At 42.5% G+C, this 20,388-nt stretch overlaps 1 protein-coding gene across 1 annotated transcript in view; it reads left to right on the top strand.

Annotated features, from left to right (window-relative positions):
• Positions 1 to 20,388, top strand: part of LOC127645630 (ephrin type-A receptor 3-like) — a 217,892-nt gene that overhangs the window by 36,451 nt on the left and 161,053 nt on the right. The window contains exon 3 of the mRNA XM_052129301.1: positions 14,322 to 14,982. Within this exon, the coding sequence (XP_051985261.1) occupies positions 14,322 to 14,982 (661 nt within the window). The remainder of the gene's footprint in view (positions 1 to 14,321; positions 14,983 to 20,388) is intronic.

Genomic DNA, 20,388 nt, shown 5'->3' with positions numbered 1-20,388 from the left:
GCATACGCAAAAGACTCCTGAGGGAACTGAGAAGGGGACATTTTCAGAGGAAAACTTAAATTTTATGGTAAGTAGAGTGCAGAGTTCATTGTCGTTACTGATTGTTTAACTATAAGAACGTTTTGATTTTGCTTTGTAAGTTGAACGGTAATAATAAAACCAATGGAAGTTTAAAACTTGAATGGCTCTATCCATTAAGTGGAGCTCGTTGTGTGTGTGTGTGTTAAAACACATGCACGATTGATAAATGATTACATTTTATGGTAATAATTTCCTTTAAGTGAATAATAAATGTAAAATATAAAAACACTGTCTTTTATTTTAAGCAGAAATACATGCTGTCACTGGATTGGACTGTTTGTTTTCATACTGTAAGTATATGTTTGTATAAGTTGCTTAACACATCTAAGGAAAGGACAAGTTAAGACAAATGAAGGAAGGGTTTGCCCTTTGTCTGCATTGTTCCTTACAATCAGTTCTATCTGACACCTTTACAGCTCACATGATCAAGTGTATCTGGACTATTCTGAGGACATAATCAACAATAATCCTCCATTTATATATCCTGATGGGAAGCACACTTGATTTTTGGTGAAAGGAAGTGATCACAACTTTTGAAGACCAGTGTGAAGAGCAAATGGCCTGCTATATTTAAGTAGAGACTGGTTAGTATTCTTATCTCTTTGCTTTACTATTGTCTTGCAGAATGAAATGTGATTTTTTTAAACCCCTGATCTACTAACTGAAACTGACAACATGTTTTTTTTCCCTGTCTGTGTCTCACACTACAGTTGATGTGACCAAACTGTGTGCTAAGCAAAATAATAGCCAATATTGTGATTTATGTAAAACCTGGTTGGCTCAACACTATTAAAAGGATTATAAGCATGAATGAGTGTCAGTTCCCACAAATTCAAAGAACGGATCATATTTTGTCTCTGGTGAAAGAACTGAAATTGTTTTTTATTCAGATTTACTAGGCAACAGGTAATGTAATTTATGATAGATGTGTATTAGAAATACACCAGTTTAAGATTTAATGTTAGCATATGATGTCATAACTATATTTAAGAAGGCTTTTTGTTGTTTTCAGCCGGAGCATCACTGAACACGTAATGTCAAAGAATACTACTGTACCGCTGAAAGGTTCCCTTCATTTCTGATGAGGGAAGGCAATGCAAGTCTACCTTTTGATAACTTTTTGCTACCTTTTTTGCTAATTGTTGACCCTTTAAAGCCGGAGCCCAAAATTCAGAATATTCCATTCTGTGCCAGAATATGATATTCATATCCATATTCATATTACATTCATATTCATATAACATCACACACCTGCACTGCACAGTATATGCCATATTGAAGAGAAGAACTAGGGTTCCCTGTCTGTTGCTCACTTCGTTGTTGTGTCGAGTGAAGCGACACTAGGGGACTTCTTTGAAGGCCTCGGTTACCTCTGAACTTGAGAAAAGGCCAATGAGAAATTAGCAGACAGAATTTGCATGTTCCTCCCCGGACATACGGGTATAAAAGGAGGGAATCATACGTCTGTCCATTCAGATTTCTTCTTTGGAGCCGAGCGGTTGTGCGATCAGTGAGCTGAGATCACTTACTCTTCCACTCACCTCTGCAGCGCTTATGCTGTTGGATCTATGGCGCTCTCTCCTTCTCTGCACGGCAGTGCAGCTTTGCCCCTGGGCGCTTCGAGAGCACTGCTGAAAGAGAGTATGTTCCTCCTAAAAGAGTTCATTTTCTCTAAAAGAGCAATATACAGCAGATCATTTTTCAGGAAAGCCAGTCAAAAAGACTTTTTGCAGTGTACAATAAAACCACTGGTGAAAACCACTGGTGTATGTGTAGAAACATGTGCCCCCCCCCCAAAAAAAAAAACAATTTAAGCTTTATATTGGTTTGCATTTTTTTCCCCAGAATGCCCTAAGTTACCAGGATGAAAGAGATGTACTCTACTTCCATTGCTGGCTGTAAACAAGCTTTTAAAACATGATAAAATATGCAAATTGTCACAACATGTAAAGTAGGATAAGTGCCAAATTTAGTTACCTCTATCTTCACCACACTTTCCAGTATTTATAGATTAGCTGCAAGATTTAATATCTGAATAAATTAATGAATATATTCTTTTATGTCTGCAAGGTGTCAGACAATGTTGATTATGGTGAAGTTTTTGCAGCTGACTTTGAATTCGTGTGAGACTGACATGGAGAGAAATGGAGTGTGTTTTTCAACATACTTCACTAATATATTGTTCAATTTTAGGGCATTTTGTGTATTGCAAAGTTTTTTGTTTTGGTTTGTGTTTTGTGAGGTTTTGCACTGACAGCGACGATCTATTGTTTTATTGCCACATAGGGATGTACTGTAAATTTGTTTTCAGGCCAGTTTAGTGCCGTCATCCATCTCATGCCATTGTTTTTTAAGAAAATGAGCCAGCACTGTCATTGATCAGGTAACATGCACACACAAAATGTGGACAAAATGACACAATCACCTATTATAAATGTACATTACTCTCAGTTAAAAAGAGTTTTTATACATTATATTGTACATTACGTTATGTAATGCTTATATTGCTTAAAAACGTAAATGGTTTTTAAGTATTGTTTTTCTGTCCTTATTGCTGTTCATCTTAGGAAATATCTTCCATGTTATTGTATAATTTGTTTTTTTAAAACCTGTTAAAATTGCAGACAATGTTTAGAATAAATATGTGTTTGTTGTCACAGGATCATCTGTACCCAACTTCAACAATTCTTCTAAAGGATTGTGTAAACTGGAACCATTTGGCCAGTCTCTGTGTTTCCAAAGATGATTTTGCACACCCTGTCCCAAATCAGGCTAATCAAGCCTCTGAGAGGGATAAGGGCCGAACAGAGACAGCAGTGCGAAGGGAGAGAGAGAGAGTTACAGGCAGCTGTCCGACACCTGTGTGTGTTTGTCTTTTTGTTAAGGTCATTATTAAATTATAATTTATATTATCAAGCCGGTTTTCGCCTCCTCCTTTCCCTTTTACCTTGTTACAATACATATATATATTAGTGTGGTCGATTTAACACGTTAATTCAGTGCGATTCATTTTACAAAAAATTAACACAATGCCCACGGACCATTATAAGGAAGATTCCTGAGAAATGCAAGCCTGTAGTACCACCTGTTTACTCCAGAGGCAGTAAGTGAAATTTCAGTTGTATGAGCAACGCACAGTTTATACAGTGAATAAAACAACACTTCAGTAGGCAGAACAACTTTTATTCATGGGCCCTTAAACAAGCCCTCATAATAAATCTCCAACTGATTGACAAATTCACTTGTGAAATGGATTGCTGTGAACTATGTGCCAATGAATGACTTATGATCAATGATATGGTAGTAAACAATACATTGTATTCTAAAGCCGCTTTTTGTATTGTCTTATCAATGATTAACTCTTCTGCTACAGGAATGTAAAGCATTTTAATTATCTGAATATTTGTATAATTTTTTAATATTTAAAGATGACTATGTATAATTAGATATTGATATAAATATGTATAATCATTATATATGGAGTTAATGTTATATGATGGGCTTTCTCAGCAAATATTTGTATATGAGATTTAATGCGATTAATCACGATTAATTAACCGGGACACCATGTAAATAATTTTATTAAAAAAATGTTTTATCGATTGACAGCCCCAGATATGACAGATTATATATATATATATATAAACATTAGGGCATTCAATTCCTTTTATGAAGGCATAAAATGAAATGACTGGTCCCTATTGCTGTTGAAAGGGTTATTAATTCCATAGTTGCCTACTCCTATAACTTCTGCCAGAGCATACGTTGCTGTTTTTTAAAAAAAAAAAAAAATTACTTTGACTTTGTAGTATATTCCAGAGGAATACTATTGAAAACCTATATGTCACAGTGATATAGTTTGAGTTTCTCCATAATGGTTGTATGTCATGTAATCAATAGAATCCAGTGTTAGCCTGTGTTAATGTTTAAGACTTTAGTCATACTCTTCAACCCCTGTGTTTTAAAAGTAAAGATAAACAGTTAAGCCAGTTAGATTCATGTTCCTTAAATGCAGTGACTGATATTGTGCAATTTTGTGTCGATTGTTGTAACGTTAGCGCCTTGTATTCATATGCTCACTTGAATGCATTATTCATGAAAACTGTAAAGGCAATAAACATGTTAACTATAATTTGTTGAGTCTTGTTACTCCTGGATTATATTATTTTGTATTAATCTAATTACATTAACATGATCTCTTTCATTGATAAGGGTTAATATAAATAAAAAGCATAAATAAAAGTGTTTTGGATCAATTGTGCCATGAAGAACCTTTTTTTGAGTGGTTCTACAAAGAATCTTTGGAAAGGGTTCTATGTAGCACCTGAAAAGTTTATTTCTGTAACTAAGAAAAAATGGTTCTTAAAAGAACCTGACACTAAAAGGGGCATTGCTGCAAAACACCCTTGATCTTTATGGCATCTTTATTTTTAAGAGTGTGGCATGACTGGAAATAGCCTCCTGAGTGCATTCCAAAGATGGCCGACAGTGCACTGACTAGCTAGAAAGTCTTTGATGAAGACTGCATGTTTCAGGACTCTACAGCTGCTACAGCTTATGCTGTTTGCCAAGTAATCATTTTATAAAGCTGTTTGAATTATACCCCATCTTGCATTTTGCATTATTATTATGATACCTGGGCCTGTTGGGACCGAGTTGCTGCTACCACAGATAATGAAACCACTTCACGCAGGACGTGCCTGTTTAGTGTAAATAAAGCGCTTAAGGCACATTTGCAAAGGAAACCCAACTCTGAGCACTTTTGTTACTCTAGAACAGTGCAAATAATCTTTGAAGCAAGCAGACTATTTAATTAAATCTCAACCCTTTGCAAGCCCTTATTGGGGGGTCTCTGCCTGGCAACATCTACTGAAATAATAATATTAAAAATTAAATGAAATAGCAACTGTGGCCAGTAGATGACTTCAGAGCTCCTTGCATTGGTAATCTCTATAAGCTCATGCTCTTTAAAAAGAAAGTAACTTCTAGATATTATCACAAGCTATGCATTGTATATATATATATATATATATATATATATATATATATATATATATATATATAAAACACTATAATTTGTCAAAATGTAGCATTTTTCTAAACCACTTGTGTTGAAGTGTCAGATTGTACAATGATGCTCCAGTATGCCTTCAAACATGACAGTGAGTTATTGTTACCTGTCATTTCATACATCAAAATTTTGTCACACAGGGGTCAGTCTCAGACCTGTGTGTGTGTGTGTGTGTGTGTGTGTGTGTGTGTGTGTGTGTGTGTGTGTGTGTGTGTGTGTGAGCGTGTATTTATCACTTTGTGGGGACCAAATGTCCCCATAAGGATAGTAAAACCCGAAATTTTTGACCTTGTGGGGACATTTTGTCGGTCCCCATGAGGAAAACAGCTTATAAATCATACTAAATTATGTTTTTTGAAAATGTAAAAATGCAGAATGTTTTCTGTGAGGGTTAGGTTTAGGGGTAGGGTTAGGTTTAGGGGATAGAATATAAAGTTTGTACAGTATAAAAACCATTATGTCTATGGAAAGTCCCCATAAAACATGGAAACACAACTGTGTGTGTGTGTGTGTGTGTGTGTGTGTGTGCGTGATGTTTGCAGAAACAAAAGATGAAAGGGACTGGATCAACGTGCATGCTTTTAATTAGAACTCAGAAAAACGAAACACAAGAAACCAAAAACATGAGAACAGAACAAACCACTACAGCCATGAATTGATAAGAACTGACAATGAATAGAACAAAAACACAGGGATTAAATACACAGAGACTAATGAGCAAACAAGGAACACCCGGGACTAATGATACAAGAGCCAATGAACAAAGACAAGGAAAAGAACTACAAAACCTATAATCAAATGAAAGACACAAAGTGAAAAATACACATAGCAACCCCTGGTGGTCAGCAGGGTAATCCTTGCAGAGCCCCCAATTAAGGATCAACTTAAAGCTCAACACATAAAAACAAAAAAAATTTGTTCATGGGAGGAGCAGGTGGCAGAGGCTCAGGGGTCTCAGGAGATGGAGTTACAGGAGGCAAGGGCTTAGAGGTTATGGCAGCTGTGAACTCAGAGGGCTAGGCACAAAAGTTATGGACCATGGTACTGGGAAACAAGGCACTGGGAAGCATGGAAAAGGGAAGCATAGCACTAGAGAGCAAGGCAGCTGGGAACTCAAGGGGCAGAGACATTGGAAACTCGAGGGGCAGAGCCATGGATGACTTGAGGGGTAGAGCCACTGGACAGGGGTCAGCAGACTGGGAGTAGCCGCTGGTCAGGTGTCATACTGGAAGTGGCCGGCCGCTGGGCATTGAACAGACTGGTAGCTTGAGTCTGACAGGTGCTGGCCACTGGAATGAGAAACAGACTGGTTGATGGCTGCTGGGGATTGGACAGGCTTGTCAATGACCTCAGTGGTCAGGAGCGCTGGCAGCAACTGGGGAGCAGGAGCCGTCCTCCTCTAGATGGCCAGGAGCACTGCTGTGTGAACAGCCTCTGTGAAAAAGAACACTTGCACTGGGATGGATGAGTCTTCAGATGCTGGCTCTGGGATGAGCAGAAGCCCTTTTCCTCCTCATCTGGATGGCCGGGAGCACTGCTGTGGGAACGGCCTCCATGGCTGAGGGTGCTGACTCTGGGACGATCAAGGCTGCAGGCGCTGGCTCTGGGATGGTCGAAGCTGCTGGCTCATTGACCATGGTGGGCGCGAGGGATATTGACCGTGGCAGGCATGGATGCTGACAGCGTCAAGGGATCAATTTATTTGGTCAGTTATTCTGTAATGTTTGTAGAAACAAAAGATGGAAGGGACTGGATGTAAGTGCATACTTTTAATTAAAACTCATAATAAATGCAAGAAACCAAAAAGATGAAAACAGAACAAACCACTAAAGCCATGAATTGATAAGAACTGACAATGAACAGAGGACAACACAGGGAATAAATACACAGAGACTAGTGAGCAACACGAAAAACCTGGGACTAATGAACACAAGAACCAATGAAAAAAGACAAGGACAAGAACTACAAAACCCATAACCAAACAAAATACACAAAGTGAACAATAAACAAACATAGTCCTTACAGTGTGGTATGCTTGGATGTATAGACTGTTTTGTCTACACATGTGAAGGCCAAATGTCCTCATCAGTAAAAATAAAATATAAATACATTACAACTCTTAAATTGGTCAGATGATGATGATCTTCAAATCTAGTGATGTGCACATGTTTGTGTGGTGGTACAGTTAGGTATAGGGGTAGAGTTTGGAAATAGAACATATTGTTAGCCTGATATAAAATCAATGGAAGTCAATGAGAGATCACTTATATAGTCAAACAAACCTGTATGTGTGGTTGTGTTTTGCATTGTGTCTGATTTATTGATATTTATTTGACAAAAACAACAACAACAAAAAATAAAAAAAAATCTCTGTATTTTTGTATTTCCTATTAATTTCCTATGGCGGGTCAAAAATGACCCAGAACAACACGTGTTCACATGTTTTTAATACGACCCCTTAGACCTAACGAATCAAGTCCAGATTTGTTTTTAGTTTTTTTTTGCATGTGTTCAGAAAGCTACTAGAGAAAAAGTCCAATCACAATTAGTTTTTTATAAATTAATTTTTTGGTTCCAAAAAGACTTGAAAAGTGCAAAGGGTTAAATGTTTGAAACTAAACGTTCAGTAATCATACATTTTTAGGTAATTTAGCAAGATACTAATGCTTGCAAGCAAAAGCAAACAGTATGCAACAAAGGGGTGTGGGGTATCAAGGTGAAATTTTTTGGCATTATACTAAATCCCAATGCAGGTGTACTATTTTACTACAAACTCAAAAGTATGTACTTTTCCACCTGCAAAGAACATACTTTAAGTGATGCAGCCCTAGTCTCAATACCACACATCTCTTAAATAGACATTCTTCTCTTTTTCACCACCAACCACTAACCGGATTAATTTCATATATCATGATAAAATATCAGATTAGCAATCTGAATTGAAATACTTTACTGGTAATTTCAGGTACGTAATTGGACCACATACCGTGAATGTATCAGTTGGACACTCAGAACCCTGTTCCCAATTATGTTTGTGACAGACACTTTGTTCAACATTACACCGTGTCTCTGTGGATTGTTTACATTAGATTCAGGTATAGTAGTCTCTTTGTTTTGCTTACATGGCAGTTATTTAATGGGAGCAAACTGTAAGGCTAAATCAAGTCTCAGCTGCGGCTTGCATTTCATACTTGAGTATTATCGAGTAGAATGACCCTCTGACTGCCAACAGTGCAGCAATCTGGAGAGGCTCACAGGAAAGCCAGTATGTTCCCAAAGTGGCCAGTTCACCTCTGTTGGATATTTTACTTTATTCACTCAATCTGCTGCCACTTGACTCTCACAGGTCAAAACTAATACTACTTTGCCTGTCCCAGATGTGGAGGGTTTAATTTGGATTGACTCTTAAATGACTACAGACATATAGGGAGTGTGTGGGTGTCTGTTACTACAATATAAGAAAGAAATGTATTTTTCAAACCAAACGCATTTTTGCATCTGTCTGCACTGTGTCTAGCTTTTTTTGTGTGCAAGAGAGTGTTCGGTCTGAATGGTCCAGATGTAAAAGGTTTGTTTTGTATCGACTCTCAATTGGCCATACAGTAGTCATTTAGGGAGCGTATTTGTGTCTGTTCACTAAAATGGAAGGGAATAACGGGCCATTCACTTAGATTTTCAATTGTTTTTCTGTGTAAATGTGTTAGATGGTCGGCTTTGACCATTGCACCGGATCTTGTTATTTTTTCCGCATCTTGGACCAGAGCTCCGAAAGAACTTTTAAATACATTTCTTGAGACTCCTGCTTCTTTTATATTTGTTGTGCAGCATCTCGATTTTTAGTTTGCTCAGACTGAGAAGTCAGCCCCAATACAGCTTTCCTTGTCACAGATGTAGAAGGCTTTCAAATTGTCTTGATCATTTTGGGAAAGTGTTCGTGTCTTGATCTTAGACGCTGTGACTCCTGCGTTTGGTTGTATCCATTACTCTGCGTCTATCTTTTTTTTTGTTTTTGTGATAATGCACTTGGTCTAACCAGCTCATATTACAGCTTACCTGTCCCATATGTGGAAGTTTTTTTTTTAAATCAACTCTCAAATAGCCATGGCTATTTAGTGACTGTGTATGTGTCTGTTACTAAAATAGAAGGGAGTAATTCACATCGAAGAGTTAACCATAATAGTGTGTCCTCCAAAAGGGGCCTTCACCCCAATGTTCTTTTAGGGATTTAAAGTCAATTGCACATAAGTATCTTAAACTACCAGATGATTGTGGGACATAATTAAGTTAAGCCAATGAAGGTCTGAGCAGACCTCCTGATCTGCTGAGAATCAAGGGGGAGCACCCAGCTGGAGAGGCTAATTAACAAGATGCCAACTTCACCCTTATGACTGCTACCTTGATTGAGGGTGGCCTCCTGTCCAAACAGCCTGTTTTTCACTCTACAATTGTGCGTGTGTTGGTATGAAAGCCGAGGAGCACCAATTAAAAAATAATAAAGGAATAAATTATCAATTTATTCATGAGAAAAAAAAACTGTGAAGAAGCAATTTTATAAATAGACATATAAATAGACAAATTTAAATGTGTTTATTTAATTTATGTTTAAATTTTGTATATATTTAGCAATAAAACAGCACATTAATAAGTCATTTTTTTAATACACCTTATAAAGTTCATTTAAAAAAAGCATTTGGCAATTGCTTTTCTTCATTCATTTGCCAATTGCTTTTTATGATTGTTTGAATTTTCCTTTCCTTTTTCCATTTACCTGTCCATACCTGTTTAAGCAGAGGGGTGCCAATTAAAAAAGAATGGATTAATATATACATTTGACAATAAAACGTGAATAAATAAACCAGTTTATAAATAGACAAATAAATAGACAAATTTAAATGTGTTTATTTAATTCACATTTAAAAATGTAATTTCATTATCTGTTAAATTGTGCATTATTAAACCATGTATTTAATTCATGTAAAAAATTCAGTTAAATGTGTCATTTTTAAATGCACCTTTTAATTTGCATTTTAAAAAGCATTTTCATTTTTTTTTTGTGTGTTTCTTCGGCTTTTCTTTATCCATTTGGATATCAAGATTAAAAATGCCATTGGACAGTTGACATGTGGGAACAAACAACTAACTTTTACTCTCCCATGTTCCACTTGAAGATATGTAAGACAGTCTGTCATTGGACGACTATTGACGGAGGTTTATGTGGTCCATGAAGCCTGTGCAAAAGAAACGGACACAAGGCATATCAAAAGTTGATGGTCACTTGTCGCTGGTGCTGTTAAATGCAGAGTGCAGTTCTCTTTGAACGTGCACAGTGGTACGTGTCCAGGAAGGGAGCCGGTAACCATAATGCCATCAACTGAACCGATCTGTGCTACTGACTGAAAGCACGTGGCCGCCATGCTCGCGCTCCACCTGCGTGAGGTACTGAGCAGCTGGAGAAAGACCCCGGACCACTAGATACCTGAAGCTAACGTTTCTCGTAATCTGTTTCATATTCATTTATTGGTTCACCGTTCTTTCTGACATATTTGTGAACAAACCCCTCATATACTCTACCTGGTTCATCCACAACCATTGGGATTCGATAAAACTTTACTAAACTGTTTCCATTTATAAAGCTTGAAAAAGAGATACAGCTGTTCGCTTTCACAACCAGAATTTTTTTTTTTTTTCTTTTCACAATCATATTGAGCTTTATTGCCAAGTATTCTCACGTACACAAGGAATTTTGTTTGGTGATAGGAAAAATAAGTGCTCACAGAACATTACAGTGAGACACAGAATGTAAAACAAGGTAAGATTATAAATATACATACAGATAATAGGACATATAACAGAATGGCATATGTACAGGTGCAAGTGGTGATGTATGTGCAAGGTAGGGGCATGTACAATTATTTAATTAAATATGTGAATTTACATATGCAGATGGGATATGTATTTACATTATTGCACCATGGGGCTTCCTGAGGCAGTTTAATTGTTCATGTGGAAAATATCCAGAGGGTAAAAACTGTACTTGTTTCAATAACAGTTATACCTTTTAAGTGGCATGGCATCATTTCACACAATTCAAGCAGTAATGGGGGAGAGCAGGGGTAAAACACTTGTTGATTTTTGATATCTATTTAATTTTTTTTTTTCAGAAAATGATTTGAGAAAATTAGCCTTAAGCAGCATTCCTTAAACTATGGGTTACAACTAAATTGGGCCACATAGCCATACATATTGTGTCGCAATGGTTTTTATTATTAGTGTAACTATTTCCTTAATAAGTGTAACTGAAATACGTGCACAAGTGCTCTGTTCAGAGCACTGTTCCACGCTGTTGTCCTCGCCAGGACTGTCTTTCAGCTTTTTTCCACAATATAATTTGATATGCACACTCTCTTTCTCTGCTAAATCAGGCGAGGCGAGAGTGCTGTCAGGTGCTGCAGTCAACGGGTTACTCAGCTCAACATTTTTCATGACACCACAATAAACATGTAAAACGTCATGGTTACTGTTGTAACCTCCATTCCCAGAGGGAAGGAACGAGACGTTGTGTGAATTAAGTGACACAAGGGGTCTTTCTGGGATGCCAAACGTTCCTCTGAACCTGAAAAAAGGCAAATGTCAAGTTGGCAGACAGAATTTGCATGCCCCGCCCCGGACATAGAGGTTGCCTGGTGGAGGAAGCTCTGGCTTGGTTGATCATTCTACGACTGCAGGTGGTAGATGCACTAGATCTTCCGCATCCCATCCAGGGGCCAGACGTGGAGGTTCCAGAGGTCTGGGTGCGGGTGCCAGAGGGTGCCCCGTCCCTGAGAAAGAAGGTCCTTCCTCAGGGGAATTTTCCAGAGAGGTGCTGTCGCGAGGAGCGTAAGATCCGGAAACCAGGCCCAGGTGGGCCAGTAAGGGCCACCAGGTTGACCTGTTCCTCGTTCTCCCTGATCTTGCACAGCACCGGTGCAAGAAGGCTCACTGGGGGAAATGCGTACTTGTGCAGCCCCCGGGGCCAGCTGTGTGCCAACGTGTCTGTCCCGAGAGGAGCTCCTGTCAGGGAGTACCAGAGCGGGCTGTGGGAGTTGTCTTGGGAGGCAAAGAGATCTATCTGTGCCTTGCCGAATTTGTCCCATATTGGGATGGAGACTCCACTCTCCGCTAAAAGCCATTTTTTCATGTATTAATGTTTATTAGATAATGTAATGTAAAAAAACATTAATTATTTTTTAAAACACAAATTAAAATGTGCATTTAAAAATGAACATTTAATTGCATTTTAAACATTAATTAATGTTTTTTTACATTACATTATCTAATAAACATTAATAAATTATTTATTATTGCACAATTTAATTGTTACATATACAGTACATCACATTTTAAATGTGAATTAAATAAACATTTAAATGTGTCCATTTATTTCTCCATTTATAAATTGGTTGATTAAAAAAAACAAAACATTTATTCCTTTATTCTTTTTTATTTGGCACTTCTCTGCTTCCATATGTTGGAGTGGCTGCGAGTAGGAGGATTTATGTTTTTGGTTAGCTAGATTTCTTTTTACGTATATATCAATCGCGTATGGCCAGTTTCCTTTCAGATGGTAGTACCCTGTCATGCCATACTGAAATATGTAACTGGACTGTGTATGTTTGTCTGGAAAGCCGGAGTGTGTAACACAACCCTGTAGAATTTCGTATAACTACCCATTTGTGGTAAAAAGCTTCATGACTTCAGACAATGCATCCCCAAATAAATGTTCCATAGCGGTTGGGTTCAGACCAACGTTTGGAAATAAATAAACAGAAATGCATAAACCTGCCTTTATCCCTGTATAAATATTACTCCAAATGTCATAATTATTACACTTGAAGGAAAGAACTTGCCCTCCCTTTCTGCAAGACATTCACTGGCCATGTCACTTTGATCTGTGATGTCTGCCCATTCCCACCACTCAGCATATGGCTCAGTTTAAAGCTGAACTGCGTTAGCAATTGACCCTCGTGCCTCAAATTGCTTTTTCGAACTGTAAGCTAATGGCAGCTTGTCACACAACACTCTCATCATTATATGCTATGACATCATGACAGGACCGGCAAGTGATGTACAGTGCTGACTGTGCTGATGCATGGAATAAAATACTTCAAATGCTCAATAGCGCTGTAGTAGAAAATAAGTAATTTGGAGACAAACTTATGTACTCCAGTCTCCTTGACCATTTGCTTGAATGTGCACCCATATTAAGCTGCCACTGAGTTTAAGGACTGTTAAAAGAACACAGTGCTCATAATGCTACCTGCCTTCTTTCAGTTACACAATGGATTAATCCCATCATGCACTATTCAAGAAATCTGGGAGGATTGCCTTAGAGTGAGAACTCAGGTGGTCATGCAATTCTGAAAGCTATGATTCATGCTTAGTATTTGAGGTATATCATATTATTTGCTAACTGTTCAGTTGTTCAGATGAATCCTGAAATCACTTCAGATAATTTCTGCAGCAAATTATACAGAGAAGGAATATACTTTATTGAGAAAAATCAGAATGTAATTTATTTTCCAAAACAAGACACTCACAAAAGTGCTCTCCCTTTCAAGAATCCCAGTATTGTTTATTTTCATTCCCTTTAAGGAGTAGAAATGTTACTTATGCATGCAGTGTTCCAAATGAAGGAACCTTAGACAAGTGGAAGCAGATGGCAAGAAATGATGGGAGACAGATTCCCTTAAACGTGTCTAATGCTGCCTATACAACTGCAGTCACACACACACACACACACACACACACACACACACACACATAAATGCGGTCACAAATGACACACTATAGTCTATTCTTTTACAATATACACTATGCACACAGCCGTGTGTATGAATTTGCAAAGTGTAGTATCAGACCAAATGGAACACTTAATGATTTTTTAATATACTGCAGCACTAACTGTTTTTAAACTGACAGAAATGACATTCTAAACGGATGTGTTGCCTTCCCTCTATCTTTAATCCAAATCAACTGAACCTTATAAGTGTGAACTCTGAGAGCTTTACTTGTAACCACAAGAACATAGAATAAAAGTGTGACGCACATTTCTGTAAGATATTAAAGATGCTATGAGTTAGAGGGATATTCACCTTTTTACAACAATAACAGTTTTTCTCTCTGTTTGCAGTGGGAGGAAATCAGTGTGATGGATGAAAGGAACACCCCCATGCGCTCCTACCAGGTGTGTAACGTGATGGAGGCTAATCAGAACAACTGGCTTCGCACACGCCACATCCCACGAGATGGAGCGCAACGCGTCTACATCGAAATTAAATTCACCCTCCGTGACTGCAACAGTCTGCCTGGAGTCCCTGGCACCTGCAAAGAAACTTTCAACATGTACTACTACGAGTCCAACAACCCAAACCTTTGGTTTATCAAGGAGAGCCAGTATGTAAAGATCGACACCATCGCAGCCGATGAAAGCTTCACACAGACTGACGTTGGTGATCGTGTTATGAAACTGAACACAGAAGTGCGGGACATCAGTAACTTGAGCAAGAAAGGTTTCTACCTGGCTTTCCAAGACGTTGGGGCTTGCATTGCTTTGGTGTCAATGCGAGTTTTTTATAAGAAGTGTCCTCTTGCAATTCTCAACTTGGCCCAGTTTCCCGACACAGTTACGGGTGGAGATTCTGCTTTGGTGGAGGTGCGAGGATCATGCGTGAATGACTCGGAGGAGTTTGAGGCACCAAGAATGTACTGTAGTGGCGATGGTGGATGGCTGGTGCCAATTGGACGCTGCGTTTGCAAGCCAGGCTTTGAAGAGAACAAGGACTACTGTCAACGTAAGTTGTCAATGCAGCACATTGTGCTTCTATTTTGGCAAGAAACCCTTTGTTGATGAATTTCCAGGCTGGTCCAAGATGGTTTGTGCTGTTTAGTGCTGGCAAAGCTGGTTAGGCAGCAGGACATTTCTGTTGAAGCTTGTTGAATAAAGTACTATAGTTTTGATGGTAAAGCTAAATAAGTCTACTGCTTTGTTCAGGTCACAGTAAACTGTTAGACTACAGTAAATTAGCTAAAATTAAATTAGTCCCGACAGATATGGATCATGAAGTAATAGAGAGACTTGGGGATGGTCTCTTTTGGCCACTAAGCAACCATCTAGCAGCAAATAAGTTATGCCTTAGCAACCAACCAGCAGCCCCTGAGAAACGCCCTCATATCCCCCTGACATTGCATAGCATAAATATAAAAGTATCAGAACAATGTAATACAATGTTTTTAACTTTTTCATTTATTCATTCTTGTAGAGAATCCCAAGACATTTTGACCAAATATAAGATCACCATTAGTTTAGATCACTTTTTTAAAATCTTAACAATGAGCACACCAGCATCTTATTCTAGGAATCAGGGGGGCCAGATATGCAAAAATCTTCTTAATAATAAGTTTTATGATGGGTGAGTTAGAATGTTCCAATTCATAAACAACATTCACAAGTATATTCTTAAGAAGTCTTTTCAGGAATACAAAATATTCCTAACCTGTTTTCTGAAATTAAAAAGATAACAAAAAAATAAGTAGTCTATAATGTTTTTGTGAATCTGGAAAACTTTTTTTTTCTTATTTTATAACTTCAGAAAACAGGTTAGGAATACAAAATATTCTCTGAAGTTAAAAGATAACAAAAAATAAGTAGTAGGGATGCACTGATACCACATTTTATCTTCCGATCCAATATCGGAAATCCGATACCAATGTTGCTTTTTTGCATAATCAGTTTAGAATATCTTTACATTATTGTGCGGAAGTTATTGGGTGTGCTCTTTAAAATGTAAAGAAACACAAACCTCTAACTACACATTATTTCAATATAAATGTATATATTATTAAGAAACACTTTATTATTAACTACTATACTGGATAAGTATATTCAGCGGTTGGTTCAGCGACATGGCGGAGGAAAGACACAACGTGTCGTTCCCTCCCTCGGGGAACGGAGGTTACATACGTAACCAAACGTTCCCCTTCTGTCGCTCTCTCCACGTTGTGTCGGAGAAGCGACACTAGGGGACCCATTCCAATCTTGCCATGCGCTGAACCTTGTACGTGGACCGCCGATACAGAGGCGGGCAGGGATTTCATCCAGTGCCACGCATCGTCTGTACCTGGCTGCACGTACCCTTCCCCAATGCCCCATAAGAACATCGGAGTCCTTCTAGTTACCCTGGGAGGGGAACAAGGCGATGTTTGCCAACATGGGAACGGGCCAGCCTGGCTGGGCCTCTTTTCGCTCTATGTTTCTCGCATAGAGCAATCACGGCCAGGGCCCTTACACGCATATAGGGAAGGGGGTCTTACCCAGACCCTGCGGAGACCACACCTGCCCTTTTTCTTGGGGAGGAAAAGTGGTAGACACGTCACACGGCCATCTTAGGGCTCGTGTGGAAAGTATGGTGCAGTGGTAGATCCAGCCTCGAAAGGGGGGAGTTGCTAAAGCACGGCGACCGAGGCAGCTGTAACTGCCTAAGGGAGACACGGGGGTCCGCTCGTAAGGGGACAGAACCGTGGAATTACACACAGGGGGAGTCCGAGCAGGAGGCCTTACCTGTGGAGCACCTATACCAGTACAGGGTAGCCATCAGGGTACCCGCAGTGGCTTGGGTCGGCGAGTTCCTCCGCTGAACCGCGGACCCGGAGGGCTGGGGAGGAATCGACCAGGGGCCCGACTCGGAGTGGGGCGCCCTGGGAAGAAAGCGCACTACTTTACCTTGACGTCAGGAAAAGGGCGCTGGGCGCAAGTGATCCACCCGGCCGGTCGGTCTATGTGTTACCGAGTTCTACGGGCTCGGACCTGAGAAAACACGAGACGCAACCGACTCAACGCGGAGGTTGTAAAACCTTGCGAAGGTGTTGGGTGTTGCCCAACCCACGGCTCTACAGATGTCTGCTAGGGAGGTGCCCTTGGCCAGTGCCCACGAGGACGCAACACCCCTTGTTGAGTGAGCTCGGACCCGCAAGGGTAGGGGCACGGCCTGGGTGTGATAAGCCAGTGTGATGGCGTCGACAACCCAGTGGGCGAGCCTCTGCTTGGAGACTGCATTCCCTTTCTGCTGCTCAGAGCGTCTGGTGCTCTGTGTGCGGTCCAGGTAAATGCGCAGGGCGCGCACTGGACACAGCAACGAAAGGGCTGGGTCTGCCTCCTCCCGGGGCAGCGCTTGCAGGTTCACTACCTGATCTCGAAATGGTGTGGTAGGAACCTTGGGCACATAGCCCGGTCGCGGTCTTAGGATCACAGACGTATCTGCCGGACCGAACTCCAGGCAAGTGTCGCTGACAGAGAACGCTTGCAGGTCCCCGACCCTCTTAATGGAGGCGAGCGCAATCAGCAGGGCAGTCTTAAGAGAGAGGGCCCTGAGTCCAACTGATTCGAGCGGCTCGAAGGGAGGTCTCTGGAGTCCTGCCAAGACTACTGAGAGATCCCAGGAGGGAACTAGGCCTGGCCGGGAGGGATTCAACCTCTGGGCGCCTCTCAGGAACCTGAGGATCAGGTCGTGCTTACCCAAAGACTTGCCATCTACAGGATCGTGGTGGGCGGCGATAGCGGCAACATACACCTTGAGGGTGGACGGGGACAGCCTCCTGTCCAGCCTCTCCTGTAGGAACAGAAGCACTGACCTAATCGCGCATCTCTGCAGGTCTTCGGCTCGGGAAGAACACCAATCTGCGAACAAGCGCCACTTTAGGGCGTAAAGGTGCCTGGTAGAGGGGGCTCTGGCTTGGTTGATGTATTCACAACGGTCGCCGGTAAGCCGGCTAGCTCTTCTGCGTCCCGTCCAGGGACCAGACGTGGAGGTTCCAGAGGTCTGGGCGCGGGTGCGACTTGAGTCGCTGCTGACTCCACAGGAGGAGATGGCGGGCAAGTTGTGACATGTGGCGGGAGCGTACGCCGCCTTGGCGATTTATGTACGCCACCACCGTGGTGCTGTCCGATCTCACGAGGGCATGTTTGTCCCGAACTAACGGGAGGAACTTCCTGAGAGCAAGAGGGACGGTCAGCAACTCCAGGCAATTGATGTGCCAATGCAGCGGGGCCCCTTTCCAACGGCCCTCTGCACACGGCACCCCACCCGGACCGGGAGGCGTCGGTTGTGACCAGGACGCGTCGGGACACCTGCTGCAGGGGCACTCCTGCCCGTAAAAAGCAGAGGTCTGTCCAGGGTTGGAGTGTTTTGAGGCAGGCAGGGGTGATCCTTACCCAATGCGTGCCGCGGTGCCATGCTTGTCTCGGGACTCGAGTCTGGAGCCAGTGCTGGAGTGGTCTCATATGCATCAACCCCTGCGGCGCGGCCGCCGCGGAGGACGCCATATGCCCCAGGAGCCTCTGGAAAAGTTTTAGAGGGACCACTTTGCCTGGCTTGAAGGAAGCGAGGCAGTCCAGCACCGACTGAGCACGCTCGCTCGTGAGACGTGCTGTCATTGAGACTGAGTCTAACTCCAACCCGAGAAAAGAGATGCTCTGAACCGGAGTGAGCTTGCTCTTTTCCCAGTTGACCTGAAGCCCCAAGCGGCTGAGGTGCCGGAGCACCTGGTCTCTGTGTGTGCATAGTAACACTCGAGAGTGTGCTAGGATGAGCCAGTCGTCGAGGTAGTTGAGAATGCGGATGCCGGCTACTCGTGAGCGGGCAAGGGCCGCCTCTGCGACTTTCGTGAAGACGCGAGGGGACAGAGACAGGCCGAAGGGGAGGACTTTGTACTGAAACGCCTGGCCGTCGAACGCGAACCGTAAGAAGGGTCGGTGTCGTGGCAGAATTGAGACGTGGAAGTACGCGTCCTTCAGGTCCACCGCTGCGAACCAATCTAGATGCTGAACGCCAGCCTGAATATTTCTCTGCGTAAGCATTTTGAACGGGAGTTTTAACAAGGCCCGATTGAAAACTCGCAAGTCCAGGATTGGTCGTAAGCCTTTCTTGGGCACAATGAAGGGCACAATTTCGGTTGGAGGGACGGGCTCTACCGCGCCCTTGGCTAAGAGGGTCGCGATTTCCGTGCGCAGGGAACTGGCGTGCTCACCATGTACTGCGGAAAAGCGGACGCCCCTGAAGGGGGGCGGGAGCCGGGCAAACTGAATTGCGTAACCGAGTCGAATGGTCCGGTGCAGCCAGCGTGATGCGTTGGGAAGCGAAAGCCACACTTCCCAGCTCTGCGCTAGGGGCACCAAAGGGACAAGTATTTTGGACATACCCGGCGGGGCCTCGCAGCGGGGCGGAACAGGTAATGCAGCGTCGGGCGGCTTCGTTGCGGCCTGAGGCTGAGGTGCTGAGAATAGACTCAAAGCACTTATCTTGCTCCGCGCGCCCGGCAGGGGCGGGTTCTTGACTGAAGAGGAGGTCTGATGTTGGCGTCCTCTGGACTCGTCTGAACCGGCCGGCCGGGGGACAGTCGTGGGCAGGCGGAAGGCGGGATTGCCGCGTCCGGTGTACCGGGACTGTTGTGATCTGAAAGTACATTGCCGTGAAAATGGCATTTGCGGGCCAGGTGACCCAGAGGCAAAGGAAATAGCTCTTTTATTGAGAATGTGGGTACCACAGCCCCCTCCGGAGCTAACGTCTTCGGCTCTGGGTCGGCTGTCTCAGGAACGCTTGGGAGCCTTCCGGGTCCTAGATGGGGTTCGTGAGACAGGGGGCGTGCGCCGCCTGCGGAGTGCTTGACGCTGGGGCTGAGAGCTGGTCCCGGGTTGAGGCGGAGCAGGAGCTGGTTTCCTCGCAGGGGGACGCCCTCGGCGGGCAGACTGGGCAGGGCCCGTGGCGGCAGGTCTGCGGCGGTGCATGATGTGCAAAATGTCCTCCGTCTGCTTCTTCACCGCGGAGAACTGTTGGGCGAAGTCCTCGACGGTGTCACCGAAAAGGCCAATCTGGGAGACAGGTGCGTCCAGGAAGCGGTTTTTGTCAGCCTCACGCATCTCGCCAGGTTGAGCCAAAGATGGCGTTCCTGGACCACTAGGGTGGCCATCGTCTGTCCGAGTGCCTGCGCTGTGGCCTTCGTCGCTCTCAGGGCGAGGTCGGTTGCTGAGCGCTGTTCCTGCAGCACATCAGGATCAGGTCCACCCCCGTGCATGTTTCTGAGAGCTTTGGCCTGGTGGACTTGCAGGAGGGCCATCGCATGCAGGGCGGAGGCAGCGCGTCCAGCCGTAGTGTAGGCCTTCGCGTTAAGCGAGGATGTTGTCCTACAGGGCTTGGATAGGAGTA

The sequence above is a fragment of the Xyrauchen texanus genome, chromosome 6 (genome assembly GCF_025860055.1).
Source record: "Xyrauchen texanus isolate HMW12.3.18 chromosome 6, RBS_HiC_50CHRs, whole genome shotgun sequence".
Lineage (NCBI taxonomy): Eukaryota > Metazoa > Chordata > Actinopteri > Cypriniformes > Catostomidae > Xyrauchen > Xyrauchen texanus.
The sequence above is the reverse complement of the archived record's forward strand: the minus strand, read 5'-3'. Positions and strand labels throughout refer to the sequence as shown.